The 22,198-nt window shown below is 43.9% G+C and overlaps 1 protein-coding gene across 2 annotated transcripts in view; it reads right to left on the bottom strand.

Moving 5' to 3' along the window:
• Positions 1 to 8,232: 8,232 nt before the first annotated feature.
• Positions 8,233 to 22,198, bottom strand: part of LOC144822193 (S-adenosyl-L-methionine-dependent tRNA 4-demethylwyosine synthase TYW1-like) — a 552,654-nt gene continuing 538,688 nt past the window's right edge. For both annotated transcript variants that reach the window (XM_078679401.1, XM_078679402.1), the window contains exon 16: positions 8,233 to 9,394. In XM_078679401.1, coding sequence (XP_078535527.1) covers positions 9,176 to 9,394 — 219 coding nt within the window. In that variant the 3' untranslated portion in view covers positions 8,233 to 9,175. The remainder of the gene's footprint in view (positions 9,395 to 22,198) is intronic.

Genomic DNA, 22,198 nt, shown 5'->3' with positions numbered 1-22,198 from the left:
GAGTGGGTTTCGCCCATCGTTTTAGTACGCAAACCAGATCAAAAACTTAGGTTATGTGTGGATATGAAGGCATTAAATTCCAACATTGTCACCCACTACCCAATATTCATGAAGTAGTCTCTATGTTGCAAGGTGCCAAAGTATTCTCAACGTTAGATCTGAGATCTGCTTACCAGATAGATCTCACAGAAGAATCTAGCAAATACACAGCCGTCATTACCCCACAAGTGCTTTTCCAGTATACTAGGATGCCTTTCGGCCTGGCGTCATTATCTCAGAGAGTGATGTTTCAGATCTTTAGAGACATTGATTTTTATGTTAAATGCTTCAAGGATGACATAATATTTTCAGAAAATGAAGAGAAACATGAAATACTTTTGAATGAAGTATGTAAGAGATTAGATAGTCACGGCCACACCCTTAAGGCACACAAGTGTAAAATCTTCTAACGTTCTGTAGAATACTTGGGACACACATTTTCTAGAGACGGAGTAGTACCTAAAAAGTCAAATGATGCTGCCATAATCAATGCTCCTACACCCAATAACAAGGAGCAACGGTTATCGTTTGCAGGCATGTGTGAGTACTATAGCAAATTTATAGAAAATGTTGCCACTAAAATGGAACCACTAAGAAAATTAATAAGGCAGAATGTTGTTTATGATTGGAAGAGCAATAAAAGTCTTTTGATGGCATACAAAATGATGTTGTCAATGCACCCACCTTGAAACCCTTTTGCATGAAAAAAGAATGTATTATAACAGTTGATGCCAGTTTGCATGGCCTTGGAAGTGTTTTATCACAAAGGGAAGGTATGGATAAGTGGAATGTTGCTTTTGCATCCAGGACTCTCAATGAAACAGAACGCAAGTATGCTGCAATCAAGAGAGCTTCTTGCCTGAGTTTGGGCTGTGGAACATTCCAGGATTTCAGCATGCACCACAAACCGTTAATATACTGTCTACAGTAGGAGGGTGGTATTCCACAGCCAGAATTTTCAGGGAAGAAAAATGTCACTGCAGACTTTCTTTCATGCTTACCTTGTAGTTTTGATGATGTTAGTTTAGTTAAGGAAGTTGGTTTTGTTGCAAGCATTAATGATGTTGTTCCTTACCAGTACCAAGAAATCATGGAGCAATTCTGGGTGGAAAGTGAACAGAGTGATGACAGCTGGCGTGACCTAAAAAAATTTGTTATGGAAGGATGGCCAAACAAAAATAACGTGAGGTCGGAATTGTTACCTTTTTATAATGTTTCAGAGCAGTTAGAAATTGAAGGTAATTTAATCCTCAAATCTAGGAATTGTATTCCTCTGAGATGAGTACAAGAGGTAATTCTAAGAATATCCCACAAGACATATCCAGGTATTTCTGCTATGAAAAGGCTAATGAGACATTTTTTCTGGTGGCCGGGTATTGATAGGTTCATTGACCGGGAGGTCTGAGAATGTAATGAGCGTGTATCCAGTGAAAAGATGCTAAAGGTACACACTCCTCCCCTAAAAATAGTCAAATGGCCTGAGGAGCCTTGGGAGAAAGTTGCTTTCGACATATCTGGACCCTTTAACATTTTGCCTGAGAATTCCCTTTTCGTTTTAGGCATTATTGACTATCACTCTAAATGGCCTGAGGTGAAGTTTGTCCCTAAGGCTACCACTAGTGCTGGTATTAGTTTCTTTAAAGAAGTATTTGCGCGTGAAGTCCTTCTACATTAGTTTCTGATAATGGTGTGCAACTTACATCATCTGAGATGGGTATTTTTCTCAAGAATTGTGGTATTAAGCACAAGTTCACTTCTCTTTATGAACCACATGAGAATGGACAGGTAGAGCGCTTCAACAGGGTTCTCAAAAATGTAGTTTCTGATTCTCTCAAACAAGGTAGCAATTGGTTGAGTGCGTAGAGGGAACGTTTGTGGATATATTGGATCACTCCACACTCCACCACTGAAGTTAGTCCTTTCAAGTTACTAAAAGGGAGAGATCCTGCATTAGCGTATGTATATGGTGGTTCAGGGAAAAATGTGAAGAAATTGTGCATGAGAAGGAATGTGTACATGATACTGCTAAGAGGGTAGAAGTCAAACAACATAAAACAAAAAAATGGTTTGACAACAAATGGAAAACTAGAGTGCATGATTTCAAAGTTGGTGACTGGATTAAAGTCCTAAAACCTGGTTTGGTTAATAAACGATCTAAATAATTTGGAAAAGCTATGCAGGGCAAGAAGGTTTTTAGCAATAGTTTAATTACTCAAGATGGGAAAGTATGGAACACCAGAAAGATAGCAAAATGTCCTGTCTATGTGCTTCCACAAATTTATGATTGTTGGAATGATGACCACAGTTCTGATAATCAGCTTATGAGGCAAAATGATTAAACAGTACCCTCAAGGGTTAAAATGAATAACCGTTTGAGAAATGTTCCAAAAAGGTTCAATGATTTTGTTTAGCTATATGTTCGTTTCTTTTCTCTTTCATTTTCTGATGAGGGGGATGTGTTACATCATAAATTGTAATCCAGACTGTATAACATATGTATTTTTTCTATTTTGCTGCTATATGTTTTCATGGGCATGAGCTCTGTATATAGCTGTGTGGGATTCCACATTCTATATGGATTGTCGTCATCTGTGTTCCACACTGTTGGCTCCGGTTTCCTGTGGAGATCAACCTGGGAAGATGTAGTCGTGCTGCAAATAAATCTTATCTACTGTTTGGACTGGTTTACTTTTCAACAATAGGCCACTCATCGGTCTATGAATTGCCCAATTAATTGACATACTCTTGAAATTATCTACGGTTATTAGATGCTTCCTTGCTTGGTCAGTTATTTAAAATTGGCATCAGTAGGGAAAGGACTAGACTTTAAAAATGGCTCCCCTATTGACAAAGTAACCGCACCATTAATGCCTCTCCAAATCGTCCATTTCTGCCAAAGCACTGAATTGGGTACTCTGTTAAAGTACTATTCACAGACAAAGTACCACTTATCTTACACAAAAAACATAATAATCCACTGGTAAAGAAGTCAAGAACCACAAGCAGATCAAAATGTGTTCAGACGCTCTGATTATTTGAATGACAGGATGGCTTTCAATGTTCAGGAGGATGGCTCGTCTGCGCCCGTCCGCGCCAGTACGTCGCCTCTCGCCAGGGACCCTGGTCGCGTGGAAGGTAATAGATATACCTATTCCAGGGACACACTTTTAGGTCGTAACCACTCATCTGCGCAATGTCGGAAGACATTCCCCCGGTATAGAAGGTGCTCTTTTAAATGCACCTGTGGATATATGCTTCCTAGACTTACCGCACTCCCATTATTGGCTAGTACTAATCCACAACAACGACTGTTGATTGCCCAACTCAACACTAGATCACTGGCCAAACATCACATGGAAGCCATGACTTAGTTGAGGAACATTCCTTAGACATCTTGGGCCCGATGTAGGTGGCAAATACCGGTCGGAAACGGCCGAATTCAGCCGTTTCCGACCGGTATTTGGCATCTTGAGATGTAGGGGGCCAGATTTTACAGATTCTGTAAATTTACCGAATCGGTAAATTTACAGAATCTGTAAAATACCGAATCGGTATTTTTTACCGATTCGGTACCTTCCAGATGTAGGTGGGACTCTTCTGAGTCCCACAGGCCTTTAGGAGTCGGTATTTTACCACCCAATCCAATTGGGTGGTGAAATACCGAATCCAGGTGTGCATGCACATCTGTGCATGCACACCTGTGCCATGTGGCACACAGACATGCCCTTAGGGCACACATGCCTGTAATTGGGGTGCCAGAGGGTGTCAAAGTGACACCCCCTGCACCCTTGCAAGAATAGGTAATTACCGAATCGGTAAATACCGATTCGGTATTCCACATTGATTCCTATGGGCTTCAAGGCCCATAGGAATCAATGGGGGATACCGATTCGGTATTTACAGAATCGGTAAATACCGAATCTTACAGATTTGGTATTTACCGAATCAGAATTACCTACATTTCCCCCCCTCTAATTTACCACTTCTTAAATACCGAATCGGTATGATTCGGTATTTTAGAAGTGGTAAATTAGATTTACCTACATCGGGCCCCTTGTTTCTTAAGGAAACCTGGCTCCAAGATGATATGAACACCATTATCAATCTGGCCACTCCTATAGGATATTCCGCCTACACTCTCAACAGGCAATCCAGAGGTGGAGGCATTGCGGTTGATAGAGCAAGAGTTCGCATATTACGCGACTTGCTTGAGTCATGAGGTTTAGCTAGAGATTTGTCCGACTTGTCTGAATAGCTGACCTGTCACTGACCCAACGCACTCAATAGGTGACTGAATTTACAGAGCGCTGCGGAGCACTCTGTCCGAATTTGACCATAGACTCAAAGGTTTTACCAAACCTTAAGTGCTGGCGGAGCACTTTGCTGGAGAGTTCGCTAACCCAATCGGGGTCCTGACTGATAGCTGCAGAGAGGGTGGAGCGCAGGCGTTGCTTCCAAACTGCGGGTGCTGGTCGTTTCCTTGGTGGTCCTGTCCTGATCCTAATCTGGTTATCCTGTTCTGTCCTGGGGTGTCCATTCTGCACCTGCTGTCCCACTGATGACTGTCCTTCCTGTGGGCATTTCCTGTCCTTGACTGATCCGTGGCCAGGGTTGGTTTTCACACCATTCTAGGTAAATATAGCTGAGAACTCTATACTGCACCTTCTATTTTTCTATCTTTGCTTTAATAAAGACATACCTTTGCATACGTTAATTTTCCATGCTTTCCGCAGTCTACTATATGAAAGTCAATTGCCCTTATTTTCATAGCATGTTCCTATGTTACCCTACCTTTAGAGCATATATTTCTCCATACTGTCTATGAATTATAGATGTGGTTTATAGTTTTTCCTGCATATCTAATTGAAGTAACATTGTTAGAGAGATAGCGTGTTCCAATTTTCACCCTTCCTATAGATGTATAGGTTTCCTAATTTTCTACTCATACGCCTGAAGTACGTTCCCATAGTACAAGACTAGTACGTGCATAAGTTTGCCCATTTATAAAGGTTCATTCTCGAATTCCCTGTCTGAAATCTACTTAGCATATTACCTGGTTTCATCTCATATCAGAATCACAAATGGTTGCCTTGACATTATTTCTCTATGGTTATGTGATCTTCGTTATCTTGACTATTGATTGCCTTTTGACTGTAAACTTAATGTTATCAGAAACTGATTTCTAGATAAAACCCTTTAAAACTTTTCAGTTGTCCGTGGTCATTTTATGAATATCAAAGTTATATGAAGTTGGGTTTGTATTTTGCCTGCCTTTCTTTTACAGCTAGCTCCCTGATCTATCGTGGTCATAGGTACCCGTAACGGTGGATTGGAAAGTCGGGTACACTAGAACTGAATAGGAAGGAATCAGGGTTGCTGGTAGTAGGTTTGTCAGGTCACCTGATTAATGTATCTCCATTTTGATCTCACCTCGGATGACAAAATCAACAGTCTATTAGCCGACCTTGCAGCATTTCAACTCCGCCAATTAGTTACGTACCCCACGCATAGGGCAGGCCATCTCCTGGACCCTATGTTTACCAATCTAGTTGAGGCCTCGGTTGAAGGGCCCATTCCAATTGCCTGGTCCAATCACATGATCGTAACTATGTCATGTCCCTTACATGAGGAGTCCAGTGGGAACAATGCCCAACGAGTCCTCAAGCGCCCGTGGCATAAGCTACGTCTCGAGGATTTCTACGCCCTCCTGAAAGGGGACCCCCTTGATATTGAGGGCAACACTGAGCTAGGCTATGAAAACTTCTGCACCTGGTTGTCCCAAGCCTTAGACTCTCTGATCCCAGCCAACTGGATCAGAGCTCGTTCTCAGGAATCCAGTCCATAGTACAACGAGGAGCTCACTACCCTTAGGAAGGATTGTAAACTTATTGAACGTAGATGGAGGAAATCATACGACCTGGCACTAAAAGGCCAATACAGGGCAGCACAAAAGAACTACCATAGAAACATCTGTAGGACTAGAGCCGCCTACTATACCAACGAGATCAAGGCCTGCCAGAACCCCTCGAAAACTATCTTCAAAATCCTAAAAGACCTCGCCGCCAAAAAAGTAGCGGTAGCAACTAATGCCTCCTATCTGCATTGTGAGAAACTTGCTTCCTTCTTTATAGATAAAATACGAACTATCTATAGGTCCTTTCTAGCCACCCCTGAACGTACCCTCCTTAGTAGAGGGATGCCCAACAAACTCACGACTATTCCCAAACTAAGTCAGGACGATTTTCTCAGACTCTGTGGGAAAGTCAAATCAGGCTCTCCCGCAGACCCGCTAAAACCTGCCCATTTTAAAGAAGCCTCCGCACTTATACTCAGTCCCCTCCGTGAAATTATTAACTCTTCCTTTAGATCTGCCATCATACCCACTAGATGGAAGCAGGCTTGGGTGTACCCCATATTTAAAAAAACCCACGTTAGACCCTACAAAACCGGAACATTTTAGGCCAATATCATTGCTTCCTTGGCCGGCCAAGGTGGCTGAATCCCACGTGAATAGCATCTTAACGAAATTCCTCTGCGCTAATTCCATCCTCGACGCCTCCCAGCACGGATTCCGCGCGGGACATAGTACCGAAATGGCACTTCTAGGTGTAACAGAACATCTTCAGAACATCATGGATTCCGGTCAGACAGCAGCGCTGATCCTTCTTGATCTCAGCGCTGCTTTTGACACGGTCTCACACGAGGTACTGTTGCATCGACTGGAGGCAGTAGGAATCTGTGGACAAGCACTAGAATGGTTCAGGGCATTCTTGACCGGCAGGTCCTTCCGTGTATCTACCCCACCGTTTCTATCAATGGAACGTGCTATTGAGCAGGGAGTACCCCAAGGATCTGCACTCAGTCCGACGTTATTTAATCTCTACGTCCAGCCACTGACTGAGGTCGCCAAACGATGGGAGCTCTCTATAGTCTCATACGCGGACGACACTCAGTAAGTGGCAGTGCTGAGTGAAGATTCTGGGCTGAACTCATCGAAGTTTAAACTTGGCTTGTCCGCAGTTACCAACTGGATGACATCTAATTACCTATAGTTTAATGCCAACAAGACTGAGGTCTTAATTGTCGGAAAGGATGTCTCAGCCTGGGGAGTGAAATGGTGGCCTGATATGCTCGGAACCCCTCCTGAACCTAAGAGTGAGGTAAAAAACCTTGGAGTCTGGTTAGACTCGTCGCTCAATTTTATTACCCACACTAAAAAGGTTGCCGCTACTTGTTTTGGGATCCTTCGGAACCTGAAGCCGATCCTAAAGTTTTTCGATCCCCCTACTCGCCAGCTCATAGTTCAGTCCTCCATTCTAACTCGACTATGCAAGCTCCCTACTTTTGGGAGCTAACCAGGCAGAGGTAGGAAGACTGCAACAAGTCCAAAACGCGGCGGCAAGAGCCTTGACAGGGCTCCCCCGCTCCCAGTCGGTCTCTAGCACCTTGACCAAACTTCACTGGCTGCCCGTGGACAGGAGGATTCAATTCAAGACCCTCTGTCTGGCATTTAAAATCTTGCACTCTGCAACTCCCTCCATGCTCTGTCCCTTGCTGACCCCATATATGCCCAGGCGCGCGTTACGCTCAGAAGGTCAGCACCTTGTTGTGATTCCTCGAATAAATCGCGTGCGAAAGGGTGGACGCTCCTTCCGCTATCTTGCAGCGAGACTATGGAACGCCCTGCCACTCCAGATTCGGGGCCTACAGGATCTCTTGCCATTCAGAAAGGCTATCAAAACCCACCTCTTCTGTTGATCTCTCCGTTAGGTTATAGCCGCATGTCCACTTCTGCAGTAGCCGTTTTTTCCTGCTCATTAAAGCGCCGGGACGCCCTTTAGCTGGGGCAGCTGCGCGCTATATAAGCACCTATAACATAACATAACATAACATAACATGCAAAACCCACTGATGCCACCTTATTCCCAGCCACATGCGTGAGTGAAGGCCAGTCAAGTTGTATTGCTCAACTTCTGTAGAGCAATAATTATATTTTGGAATTTGCAGACCTGCTTTTCATGAACACAAAATAATATGCATGTGTCACATAATATTTAAGGAAAGCAGATGACAAAAAACAAGCTTGGACGACCTAAGAACGTCACCTGGCCGATTTTTTGATTCTGGTTAAAAGTGTTTCAAGTAATACTGGTAAGGTTTGTGAGACAATTAAAAATGATCTTCAACTACAAACAATGTTTACATTTTATTTCCTTGACCTCTAAATTCATACAGAACCTAGTTTACCTAATAAATCCGTACAATGAAAACATTTGTCAAGATTGCCTCTCAATATACAAAAACGTGTGTGGTTGGACACACTTCCTTGGCAGAAATATGTAAAGGTCAAAAAACATACACAGCAGCATCAGACTTGCATTATTTTCCATTGATGCATATTGCAGGGCGGCTTACATCTCCTTCAATATCTGGTACACAATGTCAAGGGACCAATCAATTTTCTTAAAATATATGTAAAATAAAAAAAGTCACCCAAAATCCAATTTACTGATGCCCTATCTTGGATAAATATTCTAACTAATAGTCATTTCAAAATTAAAAGACGGTGATATGACTCGCATGCCTACACAAGGGGGTCACCTCGTAGCATAGGTCAGTGAAATAGGTTGAGAACAATTTCTTGGGCTGAAGTAATGGTGTGTTTTGATGGATTCGAGCTTGATCTATTATCCTCTGAATAAAGGGGCAGACCCTCAACACTGCTCCCCATCTTAGCTGTCACTTTTCAAACATAAATTCATACAATACCCACTTTCCTGTAAAAGTCACTTTAAAACGATCTATCTGAATGTTTCCACTTCCTTTTTACTGCTTGTTTCACTTATTTTTCTAGTAAGTGGCAATTCGCATCAGCTGTAACAAATTTAATTAACATTTGCACTTTTATAAAAAGATTGGCCCATGAAGTTTTATTAATTCTTTTTCAGCGCGTTCATTGCGAGTATTATCTCCAACAGTAAGGTCGAGAACACCTTAAAGGGAATGGAGGGGCTGCTGGTGCAGATTTTTAGAAGATCTCTTCTTAGAGGCAAAAAAAATATAAAAACAAGAGTCAACCACCATCAAACCGCAGTCCCAGCAAACAGTTCAGGGTGACAAAAGCGCAATCACAGCATCAGCACCCAGAGATATCTTTGGCTTTCTTCCTCTGAAACCGCGTCTCTACAGGATCGAAGCCCCTCTCGCTGGCCCCAAACAATGCCCAAGCTGGAGTTTTCGCCATGTAATCCAGCGCAGAGAAGACCTTGCTTCCTTCATTCTCTTGGTTCTGTGCGATGAGCTCCTGGAAACGATCGTAATCAATCCATGTCCACCATTCGCCGTCAACCTTAAACTGTAGGATACAAGCAAGATGCAAGTTTGATTAGAACCATGTACAGAGGACTGCATGTGATCAACAGCCAGCCTCGTCCCGAGATAAAACTGCATGTGTTTCTGTAGGAGGTGCTTAAAGATTGCAAGAGGTTTGTATGACTTACTATCTCCAGGGACAAATGTAGGGCATCCTGTAAATACAAACCTCTGTCTCTTATAACTGAATTATCCTCAAGCATATACACTTTTGCACGCGGCATAGCGAATAAGCAGACAGAACTGAATAACATGCAAGGTACTAGACAACAAAAAAACTACATTTTCAAGGAATATTAGAACATGGGAATGCTGGGAGCTCCATTGAAAACAATTGAGTTCTCCGGGCTTCTAATGGCCAGCAGAAGCCTGGAGCGCCAACATTCCAATGTTTGTTCACAGCTAATGCTGGGAACAGAGGCGTCACAGAGCCCAAGGGGATTTTAATCCACTCGGGATACGGGAGGTCTTTGTTTTACAAATTAGAACACTCTGCGCTCATGTGGCGGAATGTTTTAATAGCTTTAGAGCCCTCCATAATGGGTTCTACGGGCCATTAAAGGCCTGCTCCCTTGTTAAAGGTTCTTGCCGGAAGTGAGCCTTAAATCGCCGGTAGAGCCCGCTACGCCTGGCACTAAGGCTATAGAGAAAAATGAGCCTTCATTAATGTTTTTGAGGTTCAGCACAAGTTGGCATCAGAAAAAGCATATATATTTCGATGCATTCTCGTAGCTGAAATTCTGGTTTTAATTGTTGCCAATCAAGCCGAAAAAGATTTTGCCTTCAAACAAAAGCTTCACATAGGTTGCCAAACATGAAAATTCAACAATGCTAAACAAGGACATCTGTAACATTTGAACAAGTTATTTAGCTTTGGTAATGCTTTTTGGTGGATTCTCCTGTCAAACCACTTATTCCGCACTCTTTTGAATCTCCCAAGGTGCCAGACTGGATCTGGAAAATGTTCCTGCAGCAGGCTCTGTGTGCTGATAGGTAGTGCCATCGGACTTTATGGTGTCTCTGTCCTGCCTCTGGAAATGATCACATGGAGTTCCATACAGAACCACCCCTGCGGACTCATTCAAATTCACAAAACTACTTCTGTGCCGCTAGAGGTGGAGGGATCGACAAAATTAGTGTTGAACAGAATGTGGAACCTAAATTGGGGCGTAATGCCCATCAGAAACCACTCTGCAGGATGGGGTGGGCAGTGCGGAATCTGGGATTAGACAAAGTAGTTGTACCAGAAAGCACGTTACTGAAGGATTCTTCTGAAAGTTCCTTCTCACTGCAGATCCCTAAACTTTAAAATCAATAAAAAAGGCAGAACACTCCAATGGAGGTCGGTCGGACAAGTGGACTTTACAACAGACAGTCCTGCAGGACCAGCTGGGCAAAATGGTCTTCCCTATGAACCTGAAAATCGGTAGGTGTCGGGTGAAGGTATGTGCTAGACCTGGCATCTTTGGCGTATGGTTCCCCTGTATTTTTGGCCACTGCCTCATATTTTTTTGCTCTGTGTTGGACTTCGTTTTTGCTGGTCTAGATTCTTTGGGCTCATGGGAACAGTCTAGCCCGACCTGCCAAGCCATGTCTTCCCTGGACCGGAATCAAGCATCCTAGGACCTGCTTCTGGCAATCAGCCGTCATCAGTCAGGATAGATTGACTCCAGTAGCGCAGTGAGCACAGGACCCACGTCTGGGCATACCCTTCCCACATAGGGCGAACAGCATAACACACAAGATGATGGACGGAATGTTGCACATTGGCAAAACATTACCCCCTGGTCACAGATCTGGGTTTAATCCATCGTTATTTTGCTCACCACGCCCTTGCTTGGCAGTTCGGGCTGGACTGTTCCCATGGGGCACAGGGTCAAGACTGATTTGCATATGGCTGGGTTCAAACTGGAATGGCATGGTGAGAAAAAGAACACAATGGATTTAGGCCCAGATCTCTGTACTGGGGTGAATGCATGACATTGTTCTGCATTCTGTCCATCAACTGTTGTTTTTGCAATTGTCACCCCGAGAGGGACAGGTATGCTCATTCGTGAATCCCGTGCTCTCCATGCCGCTGGAATCAAACTATCCTGGCTGATGAGGGCTGAAAGCCTGAAACCGGTCCTAGGATGCTTGTTTCCAGTCCAGGGAGGACCTTGCTTGGCAGTACGGGCTGGACTGTTCCCATTGGGCACAGGGTCAAGACTGATTTGCATATAGCGGGGTTCAAACTGGAATGGCGAGCAAAAAAAACATGGATTTAGGACAGATCTCTGTACTAGGGTGAATGTAGGACATTGTTCTGCATTCTGTCCATCAACTGTTGTTTTCATATTTGATTTACTAGTCAGTCCCTAGTACAGTGCACTGTGTGCGCCACGGGCCTTTAAATCAAATGCTGTTAGTGGGCCTGCAGCATGGATTGTGCCACCCACAGGAGCAGCCTGTAAATATAACTCAGATCTCTACATTGACCTGGCCACTTACCAAGCCCTAACCTTCCATTTTCCTACATGTTGGCCACCCCTAATGTAGGCCCAAGGTACTGGGGTTTTACTGCGAAGATGGTGTCTGGACTACAAGACTTTCCAGTGGGATTCATGTTAGCATTGGCTGCACCACTGAGGAGAATTGAACGATCTCAGTCAAAATGTTAGACTTGGCTTCGGTAGAGGGTAAGGTCAATTCCACTGTTTTAAATGCTTTTCCTAGTACAGTCGTAAATGAGGATTGATTTTTTAAAGCAGGGTCAGGGGGGTAAAGTATGTCACCTTCTGCTGAACTGTTCAGGCAACTCAATTTTTGTTACCCTAGATAATAACCAGCTTCAGTAGTATAGTGGGGAAGGAAGATAGAGGCATGTAAATTGTCATCCTCGAGTGCCTATATATAATATATTGAATCTTGTTTCCGGTCCAGGGAAGACATGGCTTGGCAGTTCGGGCTCGACTGTTCCCATGAGGCACAGGGTCAGACTGATTTGCATATAGCCATGTCTGAACTGGGATGGCAGAGTGGGCTAAAGAACGGTGATGGATTAAACCCTGATCTTTTGACTGGGTTTGAGTGTTTGATTCAGATGCTCCGTCCATCACCACCCCCTTTTGTACCGCTTTTGGCAGCCATAAGTGTGGCAGGGTATGCTCAGACGTGAGTCCCTTGCTCACTTTGCCACTGGATTAGAGCAAGCCGGGCTGAAGACGGCTGGAATGCCAGAAACCGGTCCTCGGAAGCTTGTTTCCGGTCCAGGGAAGACATGGCTTGGCAGTTCGGGCTGGACTGTTCCCATGAGGCACAGGGTCAGACTGATTTGCATATAGCCATGTCTGAACTGGGGTGGCAGAGTGGGCTAAAGAACGGTGATGGATTAAACCCTGATCTTTTGACTGGGTGTGAGTGTTTGATTGATTCAGATGCTCCGTCCATCACCACCCCCTTTTGTACCGCTTTTGGCCGCCATAAGTGTGGCAGGGTATGCTCAGACGTGAGTCCCTTGCTCACTTTGCCACTGGATTAGAGCAAGCCGGGCTGAAGACGGCTGGAATGCCAGAAACCGGTCCTCGGAAGCTTGTTTCCAGTCCAGGGAAGACATGGCTTGGCAGTTCGGGCTGGACTGTTCCCATGAGGCACAGGGTCAGACTGATTTGCATATAGCTATGTCTGAACTGGGGTGGCAGAGTGGGCTAAAGAACGGTGATGGATTAAACCCTGATCTTTTGACTGGGTGTGAGTGTTTGATTGATTCAGATGCTCCGTCCATCACCACCCCCTTTTGTACCGTATATATATATATATATATATATATATATAATAAAGCATTGTGAGGGCATCAGTCAAAGCCAAACTCTTCCTCCATCTGAACAAATGTCTGCGCTCTAGGAAGGTGTTCTACCAAGTGACAATTGTTGAAGTACACCTTAACTTTATCTTTCTAAACACAAATAATTTCTTCAGATGTCATAGACTCTGTGGGTAGCGACGGTGCGAGCGCTGAAAGAGGTTAAACCAGAACTGGGACAGCTCTTTGGCAAGCTCCTACTTCTTAGACACCCGAGTCCACAGAGGCGCTGGGTAAGGGTCAGAGCCACCAAGATTGTAGGACCATCCATTTTCCTTTCTCTTTGGAGGGAGGGGTGAAGCAAATGTGGTGCAGGAGCTGTTGTGAACAGATACAGTCCAGAAAACAAAGAGGCCTCGACCACTGTGAGGGTTGGCCGATGGACCCAGAATATCGACCTCATCTTTTTCAACAACAGGATATTGTCCAATAATGAAGTCTGGTGTAAGGGAATGGCGCCAAGACTCCCAACAAGATTGTGACAGACTCCAGAAAGACCAAGAGGTTGGTTTCTTCCTATAGCACTTTTTAAAATTCTTATTTTATTTTTAATGGACAATATTACGGGAGATCATTTCCTGGCAGTTGATCTATCTACAGGCAGAGGAGATTGCTTTTGTGTTGCTCTGTAGGCTAATGCCAAAAACAACTTGGCCTCCTGCTCCCCAATCACTTCCGGTGCATGGAGGCACCAGAATCCAAGCCTCACTGTGGTGCTCCAAACCCAGACCACACATGCAGATATGCACGGTGGGTCGAAATGATCGTCGTCAACTAAGTTTGAAACATGAAACTTTCGGTTGACACATAGATAGGACCTAGATGCTATCGACATTTTGAGCAATTTTGTCAGTGAAACACAAACAGTGCTACGTACCTACATCAAAGCTAGCAAAACCAAGACCTAACCTCTGCATGCCAGCTGTAACCTAATATACATCAGTGTCATCTGGCCCGTCGGCTAGACTGCCGACTTTGGTGCTGGAGACCAGGGTTCGAGCCTCGGGGGTCGCGTCCACATCCTGTAATTCTGGGCAAATCACTTAACCCCTTCCCTGCGGGGCATATTCCCCGGCTGTGCTGGGGGTAGGGGGGGACGCGCACAGCACCCCCATGCTTATGACGAGGTCAGCTCGTCATGAGGCACAGTGCTCGTGTGCTCATGGCGAGCTGAGCTCGTCATGATCACACCCGTTTGTGTGGAACGCTCGCACAGCAGGGGAATTGCGTTCCAAAGGTCATGACGAGCTCAGCTTGTCGTAGGCACATGAGCACGTGGGTCATGACGAGCTGACCTAGTTATGACCATGCAAAGTGTTAATCTCTCCGTGCCTGAATGTGTAATATAAATACGGTGTTCATGTAAAGCGCTCCAATACCTTCGGGTCGAGTTCGCACTATATAAATATGCAACAAAAAAAAACCGGATCTGGAGGCGGAGTCACGGTTGTAATGACATGGCACCACCTGGTGGCGCTGGAGAGACATTGGTGAGCAAAACCTTTTCCAGACCAGTCTGAACCTGGAAGGATAATTAATAATGTTAAGAAGCTGCATCCATTAGAAACAATCTTAACGATCCAGACTATTTTTCTTGATGGTCTGGAATACGGCCCGGAGGGATTCCCAGAGGCTGAGATTAATTCAAGTTTTACATCCATCAGCTTGTTGATTGTTGCATTTTCTTTCATCAGCCATCTTTCAAAGACAATTACTGCAAGTGAATGAAACTATTTTAGAAGACCGCATTTTAATAGAAACTAATCTCTTTTAAAACAATTCACTGACTTTGTTCCAATGCCAATAATGAAAGCAATTCTGCCCCCGAAGTGGCTGATTTTCAGAACCACGGCCAGCACATTTGTGCAACTCCCAGTTTACTTACAAAGAAGGATTTTGATGTAAAAGCCTCAGAGTTTAATTTTTGTATCCACCCCTGATCTGTGCATCAGATATTCTTGATTTTTGATGATGCTTGAAGTTTGCTCTTTTGAATCTAATCTAATCGATTCGGGAATGTTGTTGTGATTTCTGATCAGTAATGTCACACTGATGTAGCTGTTAATGTACCATAGGTAATTCTATCTGGGGGAGGCCTTGCTAATAATTGCAAGTTACCAGTGCTCGGGATTACTCACGGGAAGCAGTGTTTTCATTTGAGAATAGGCTTTTTGAAAATTCATCCGCAGCTCGCACCAAGAACTGGGCCGCTCTGCCCTATAAATTTAACTTCCCTGTTTCCTACACTTGGCTTGCATAACAGAAGGCCCCAAGTTTCTCTCTAGACAATATATCCAGCGAGTTGAGGTTTCCGCCCTTCCACCTTTTTATTTTTACCTGAACCTAGACAACTCAAGATCCATGTTGAACATTCTCGTTTGCGGTGCACATTAGAGTACAGCCCAAAATAGAGTAAATGGCAACTTGGAGGCAGTATTAAATACGTGTTTTGATAGGTGCGTGTCCATATGCTTTGTGACGTCAGAAATGCACCAACTATCAGATGAGCTATGACATCAGGATAGCGGGGACTACGGAACCATGCATTATCACTTCTTATTCACATCCATTCTAGGAAATATCAGCTAATGGGTATCATATATGAACAATATAACAAAAGCAAGAAGAAAAAAAAAACTCTTCTAAAAGCTTGAGACATTGAATAATTAAAAGGGGAAACAACCCCCAAAATATAGCTTCACTTTTTGAAAGGTGTTTCTCGAACTTAAGTGCACTGATCTGGTAATTATTCGGTCCCCATAAAAAACAAAAAATGTAATATACTAAATCGTATTAAGTGGGCCCCTCTGCAGGACAGAACACCCTGCCAGAGTGGCATCAGCACCCTCCACCAACACCTGGCTACCTGAAATGCATTCCGCTCAGCATTCTCCATCGCACGCCTGCCCATCTTCACATCCACATTAACACATACAACTCTAATAGTTCCAGCAGGCAGGCAGGCAGGAGGACACACAAAGTAGGGAAAATAACATTCATAGGGGACATCGTTCCATTTTTTTTCAAGTGTGTAACAAGATTAAAAATTCGAGTACATCTTGGTAGAAATTGCCATGCCGGTCACATAGACAATATGTATTTTGCATTGCGCTGGCCAAGTCAGTGTAGTAACATTCATGAACCACTACCCGGTGGAAACTGTGCCAAGGCAAACTGCAGGCTGCGTCCAAGAGAACTTGAAATATTTATGTTAACATATTTAACCACGAAGCACTTCAATGGCATTTGAATGTGTGCCCAATAGCTAAAAGCTTTCTGCAGAAAATTGCCAACATCAGCTAAAAATGTAAATGATAAGGGAAGCTTGGTAATGTGACGAGATTTCTTTCAGTGTAATTGTCACGCTGTTTCAAACACTTTTCGCACACAAAGAACAGAATTATGGCAACGCCAATAAGATTTAACAATATAGTGTCAACTTAAAAAAGTTATAACTTTATACAATAGTACAAATCTGAATTTCCCATAAATGTCAGACTAAAGATTCGTTGTATACTTTAAGTGTCAACCAGCCATAAAAAGTGTCATAATGCCTTAATCAGCTAGATGGGATTTTTAAGAAGATAACAAATGGTCGTATCATTGGCCACTAGAGCACAGCAGTCCCAGACTGGAGAATAACTAAACCCATGGTGAATAAAGCAGAACATTTACAGTGAAAATAGCTCATTAACTTTATAGAGTACAAAAGATAAATATTTCTAAGAAATAACCCAAGTGAATCCTAACTTGGATACTCCTATGCGCAATTCGTTGTACACTCTAGACTTTAGGGGATACCAGAGACTCGGTCACAGGAGGGGTGAAGGCCTTCGTAGTCACACATGTCATAAGGCATGCCACATGGGAACACCTACGCCAAATGGCTCCCTGCCGGTTGGTACCAAGAATGTGACGAATGTGTGTCTGGTATCACAAAGTCTAGGGTGTACAATGCATTGCGCATAGGTATTCCCAAGTAGGATTCACTTGGATTATTTCTTAAATGTATTCCCCCCCACACTAGCATGTAGGGACATAGCGGACACCCGGTAATACTATAGGGATCCAACAGCCCTGAGGAATACCCCAGACCTATTAGGTTATCTATATGGGCAGAAACATGTTGGCAGACTGTAATATGGACTAGAGACATTACTCTCGTAGGGTTCCATCATTTGATTTGTTTTTAGTGTACCCGGGTCCTCAATAATAAAGGCGATAAGCGAGGTACCTCAAGGTATTTTTAATTAAACTGGATCCTGATTTTGTCCTGCAAGTTTTATGTAGGAACTCCCTCCTATCGCCAAGTCTTGTGGAGGTTGAATCCACCCTGGTAGTACCATCTTACCAGGGTGGGGAGAGGATGCCTATGACGAAGCATGACAATATTGTGTGTGTAGCATCCTCTTCCATTAAGGATGGCCTACTTGGTTTAAAAGACCCCACATGACCAGCAACAGACAGCATCTGCATCCAACCGTTGGGTTCTTGTTCACTGTGTTGGTGAAGGCAACCTACTTCTTTTGTGTTAGTACTATCATGCTTTAGTGGTTTGTGAGGCCCTTAGAAAGGCCAGCTTGCATCTTGGAGGCCGCATAGTGTGACACTTCCGTAGTCCAGCCTGGCCAACACAAGGGCTTGGACTATGCGCATCTGGTATTTTGCTCCTTTGGTGACAGTCCTGATGTGATTCTGCATATTCAGGTATTTGTCTAGTGTAATTCCCAAAGATCTAGCAGAATCTATAGTGTTAGGAGAACAGTTGAGGGCAGTTAGATACTTGATCCAAAGGTCGATTTTAGGAATGTGGATCGGAGGAGTAATTGGGAGGAATTCCATTTTGGCAGCGTTAAGCTTGAGATGATTGCCAATGTGGAGTGTTTTGTAAAGTAGAGTTGAGGCACATTATGACTTCTGGGGAGGAGATTTTCAGATATCAATGAGTGTCAGCTGCATACATGTGATAATGAATGTTAGCAGATTTCAAGGAGTCTGCTAGAGGTTCGAAGAATAAATTGAAGAGAATGGGTGAGAGGGCAGATCCCTGTGGCACCGCAAGGGTGACCGCGGAGGGCTGAGAAAGGGACTGATTAACATTGACTCTTTGGGTTCTGTTGTGGAGGAATGAATTAAACCATTGCAATATGGAACATGAAAAGCCCACCCTCCATTTAAGAAGGTTCAGCATACTGTCGTATTTAACAGTGTTGAATGCAGAAGATAAATCAAGTGATGTCAGAAGACATGGTTCATTTAGGTCCATCATTTTTAATATGTCGTTCAGAATGTGTGTGAGTGCTGATTCAGTGCTGTGACCTTAACAGAAGCTGGATTGATATTGGTCAAGGAGTTGAAAGTTATCTATGTGGTTGCAAAGTTAGATCTGGCCACGTTTGTCCAGAAGCTTCGCCATAGTGCTGAGTGCATAGTGCTGATGTTGGAGATCGGGCGGAAGTTGTTAAGATCTGAACAGTCTGCGCTTGTTTTTTCAAAATGGGGGTTACCTGGCCTACTTTTAGGCAATCAGGGATAGTGATAGTGCCTTGACGTAGTGAGGCATTTACAATCTCAGACGATAAGGGGAGAATACAGGCTTTCCAAAAACAAGGGGCATTAACCGTTTTCCAGAAGAAGCAGCTGTCATTCTTTCTACTAGCCTCACAGAGCTGTTCCCTGTTAGACTACTCGACCCTTTGCCAGTAAAATTAATTTGCTTGATGGGTTGGAACAGCAGTAAAATCTAACACAAGTAAAAAGAGAACTGATGATTGCATTAAGGGTATCACCACATGGGTAATGCTCAAAGTGGAAATAATCCTTGTCGCATCCAAACGCACCACAGGTGAAGGTTCTAGAAATTAGGGGGAGGCTACAGTTAAAATCTCCTCCTCCTCCAGATTACTATAAAATGTAATTCAGAACCTTGCTACGGGTTTGATCGAGAGAATCTGCTATACCTGCATTATAAGGATTAAAACAATTATGGAAGAAATGTACACTGCCAAACGTTCCCTTAGACTAATGCAGCGGACAAATAATTTGAAAGTGAGGTAAATTAAAGTAGATTTTAAAAATCCTACTGTCTAATGCAATTGAGATAAAAGTTGACAAACTACCCCTAGATGACCCAGTCTGGAATAAGCGGTCAGAGTTGATAGCGAAACAAACCCGTCAATATGTACTTTCTTGCAAGCCCATCTCAATTGTAGACAGAGAATATGAAAGTTCCTTATCAGATCCTTCTAATCAGCAATTTTCAACTTTTTCATAAAACCAGCCATGTTCCAAAATAGAAAGTCAAAGTCTGCTACAGGTCCTGCACTCTGAATAGGTGCTGCACTCCCAGTTCATGTTGATAGGTCCAAAGCGACAATTGAATCCGCCACTCATTTCCTTGGTAGTGGGGAGCGGAGTCATAAAGAGAAAAAGTGGGCAGAACTACGTCCCTTACAATCTGCCTCAATGTATTGGTGGAGCTAGAGACCTACTTACTTGCAAGCGCCCCTCAATTGTCAGATCAGACTCCGGTCTCATAACTTGATTTAGTTTAGGTCTTGCACCCATCATGCCATAGGGTCTGAGGTTCCGTGACGATTTTACTCGTGTTTGTAACATTGTCGTAAATACATAATTTTGGTATCAGTGGACCGCAAATGATCCATTTAGTATATCCTGGTGTTTTCGCTTTGCTACGAGCAAGAGCACTCCTGTTACCAACACAATTGTGATTTACCCATGGCATCCATCTTAGAACACGGAAGCCATTTTTGTATTCCTTGCCCTCACATAGTCAATGGACACGCAATGACCTCTTTTCATTTAAGGACACGTAGGCTTTAACCGGCGATTCACCTTGCTAGTGACACGTGCACCTTAGGCCAGCAACGCTGTGGCAGCATGACTCGGCAAGAGCGGCCTCCCCAGCCTGAGGCCAGTCCTGCTATACTGGTTCTTGTGTTCGTTGGCCTGATCATGATTAGGCGGCTGAAGCTGGTAACCGTGCCCATTTACGACCCACAAACATTTCTTATCCTGTCTTTCTATCTTCTACACCTGGCTCTGCTCCTTTCCTTCTGGGCCTTTATTAGGGGGAGGTAACGAAATTTACGATGAGGCGGTCCGGGTCTTGAATGAAGAATTGACATGGGATTATGATGGACTAGTGGGAACCCTTCATTCGTAATGTTTTGACATCAGATACTGTTGACGATTCCTGTGCAACGCCAAATATTTATTGTTTAAGACACGAATGTTTAGAACTGTGGTAACATGTAAAGAATTTGCCCCGAGCAGAATATTTAGTATATAAGGAACAACCCTCTTTGTACAAATCGAACAGGCTCCTAGACACTGCCCGTGTGCAGTTTCTGTGACTTCTGTGTCCCTGCAGTAATAAACCTTTGGTCTTTGACGCCACCATCGAGAAGCCCGTGTTTCTGTTTGTTTGTGCACCAAGACAGGTTGAACTCCGGGGTCTTCGGGTGTTGTCCCTGACACCTCTGGACGGAACCAAAAAGTCCAGAACTCCAATTGGCGCCCAACGTGGGGCGACGTCATTCGGTACCGGTCCAAAAGCCTGAAGAATTCGAGGAGCTTCGTGTGAAGATTTCAGAGGGAGGCGCCCCACTTCATCGATCCCGGCATATCGCAAAAGTGGCCCCGACGTCCTCTTCCACGAGGGTTCCCGTTCAGACGGCTGCAGTGCTCCGTTGCCTTGACCGTCGCCCTGTCTTGGACCCGAGGTGCAGTCCTCAGTACGGCGAAACGTGACGGGTTTCTCCTTGGTGACGTCTTCAGTGCCTCAGTTAAGTATTTAGTGGTTGCTAGTTGGTTATTTTGTGAGGGTTGCTCCTGTTTGGATAATCCTTTTAGTTCTCAGTTCAGTTCAGTTCTGTAAGATTATCACTGGTTATTCTGGTTACGATAATCATTCTGTTCAGTTCAGGTATCGATACATTTGTCAGTTCTGGTAGGCCTAAGTTCTCGGTTCAAGTGCGCATCTTTTCTGTTTGTGTCTTGTTTGTCTTGTGTTCCGGATTATAAAATGGTAAGTCGGAAAAATTGTATGTTGTCTTGTTTTAGTTGCAACAGTGATTCCCGGTTGGAGGACTCGTGTTTGGTTCCTCCGATTGGAACTCCCCTTTATGATCTATATTGCAAATTTGGTGTGGGCCCTATCTCTTATAACGAGGTATGGATCCGCTTCACAGAGAAAGATGGTGTCCTTAGTTGGCCACTACATGGTAGTTTTGAACCTGAAGTTCTCGATAATCTAGAAAAAAGGTTATTTAAGAAGAAAGCCCGGCCGGCAATGTTTGATTCTTTCCGTTATTGGCGAAAAGAATCTAAACAGAGAGAAATTAAAAAGTTGAAGAAAGAACAGAAAGAGCAAGAGTTGACTTTAGAACAGTCTGCTAGGCAGCTGCAACTCAACGAGTCTGAAAAAGCGATGGAGGTGGCCCATAGAGAGCGTAATTTAGCGATAGACAAGTGCTATCCTGCTTTGCCAACGAGTACGACTAAGATAGTAGAGGACCCTGAAAAGGATCCCCTGTTGTCTTACTTGTTACGATCACCCCCACCGTATGCACAGGGTGCTACGGCTCCGCCTATACCGAATGTTCAATTACCGGTTGCTGGACAACCTGGTGTCCCTGTTCTCGCTCCCCTGAATCAAGTTCCTGTACCCCCTGTGGTCAATATTAATGTTCCTTCGACAACCCCTCTTCTAGGGTTGCCGACTTCTTTACCTATGCCTGTGTCGCTCACACCTGCTAGTTCACAAGCTATCTTGCCTGCTACTCCTACTGTTCCTAATCTATCTGTTCCAACTGCTACTCTATTCACTGCCTCTGCTAATATTATGACTCCGCTTTCTGTTCGTCGAAGAATCACTGATTCTGTCTCTAATATTCTATCTCCCTTCTATAAAACTCTGATTAA

Source organism: Lissotriton helveticus, chromosome 3_1, assembly GCF_964261635.1.
Source record: "Lissotriton helveticus chromosome 3_1, aLisHel1.1, whole genome shotgun sequence".
Taxonomy (NCBI): domain Eukaryota; kingdom Metazoa; phylum Chordata; class Amphibia; order Caudata; family Salamandridae; genus Lissotriton; species Lissotriton helveticus.
Note: the sequence above shows the minus strand (reverse complement) of the source record. Positions and strands in the feature narration are given on the sequence as shown.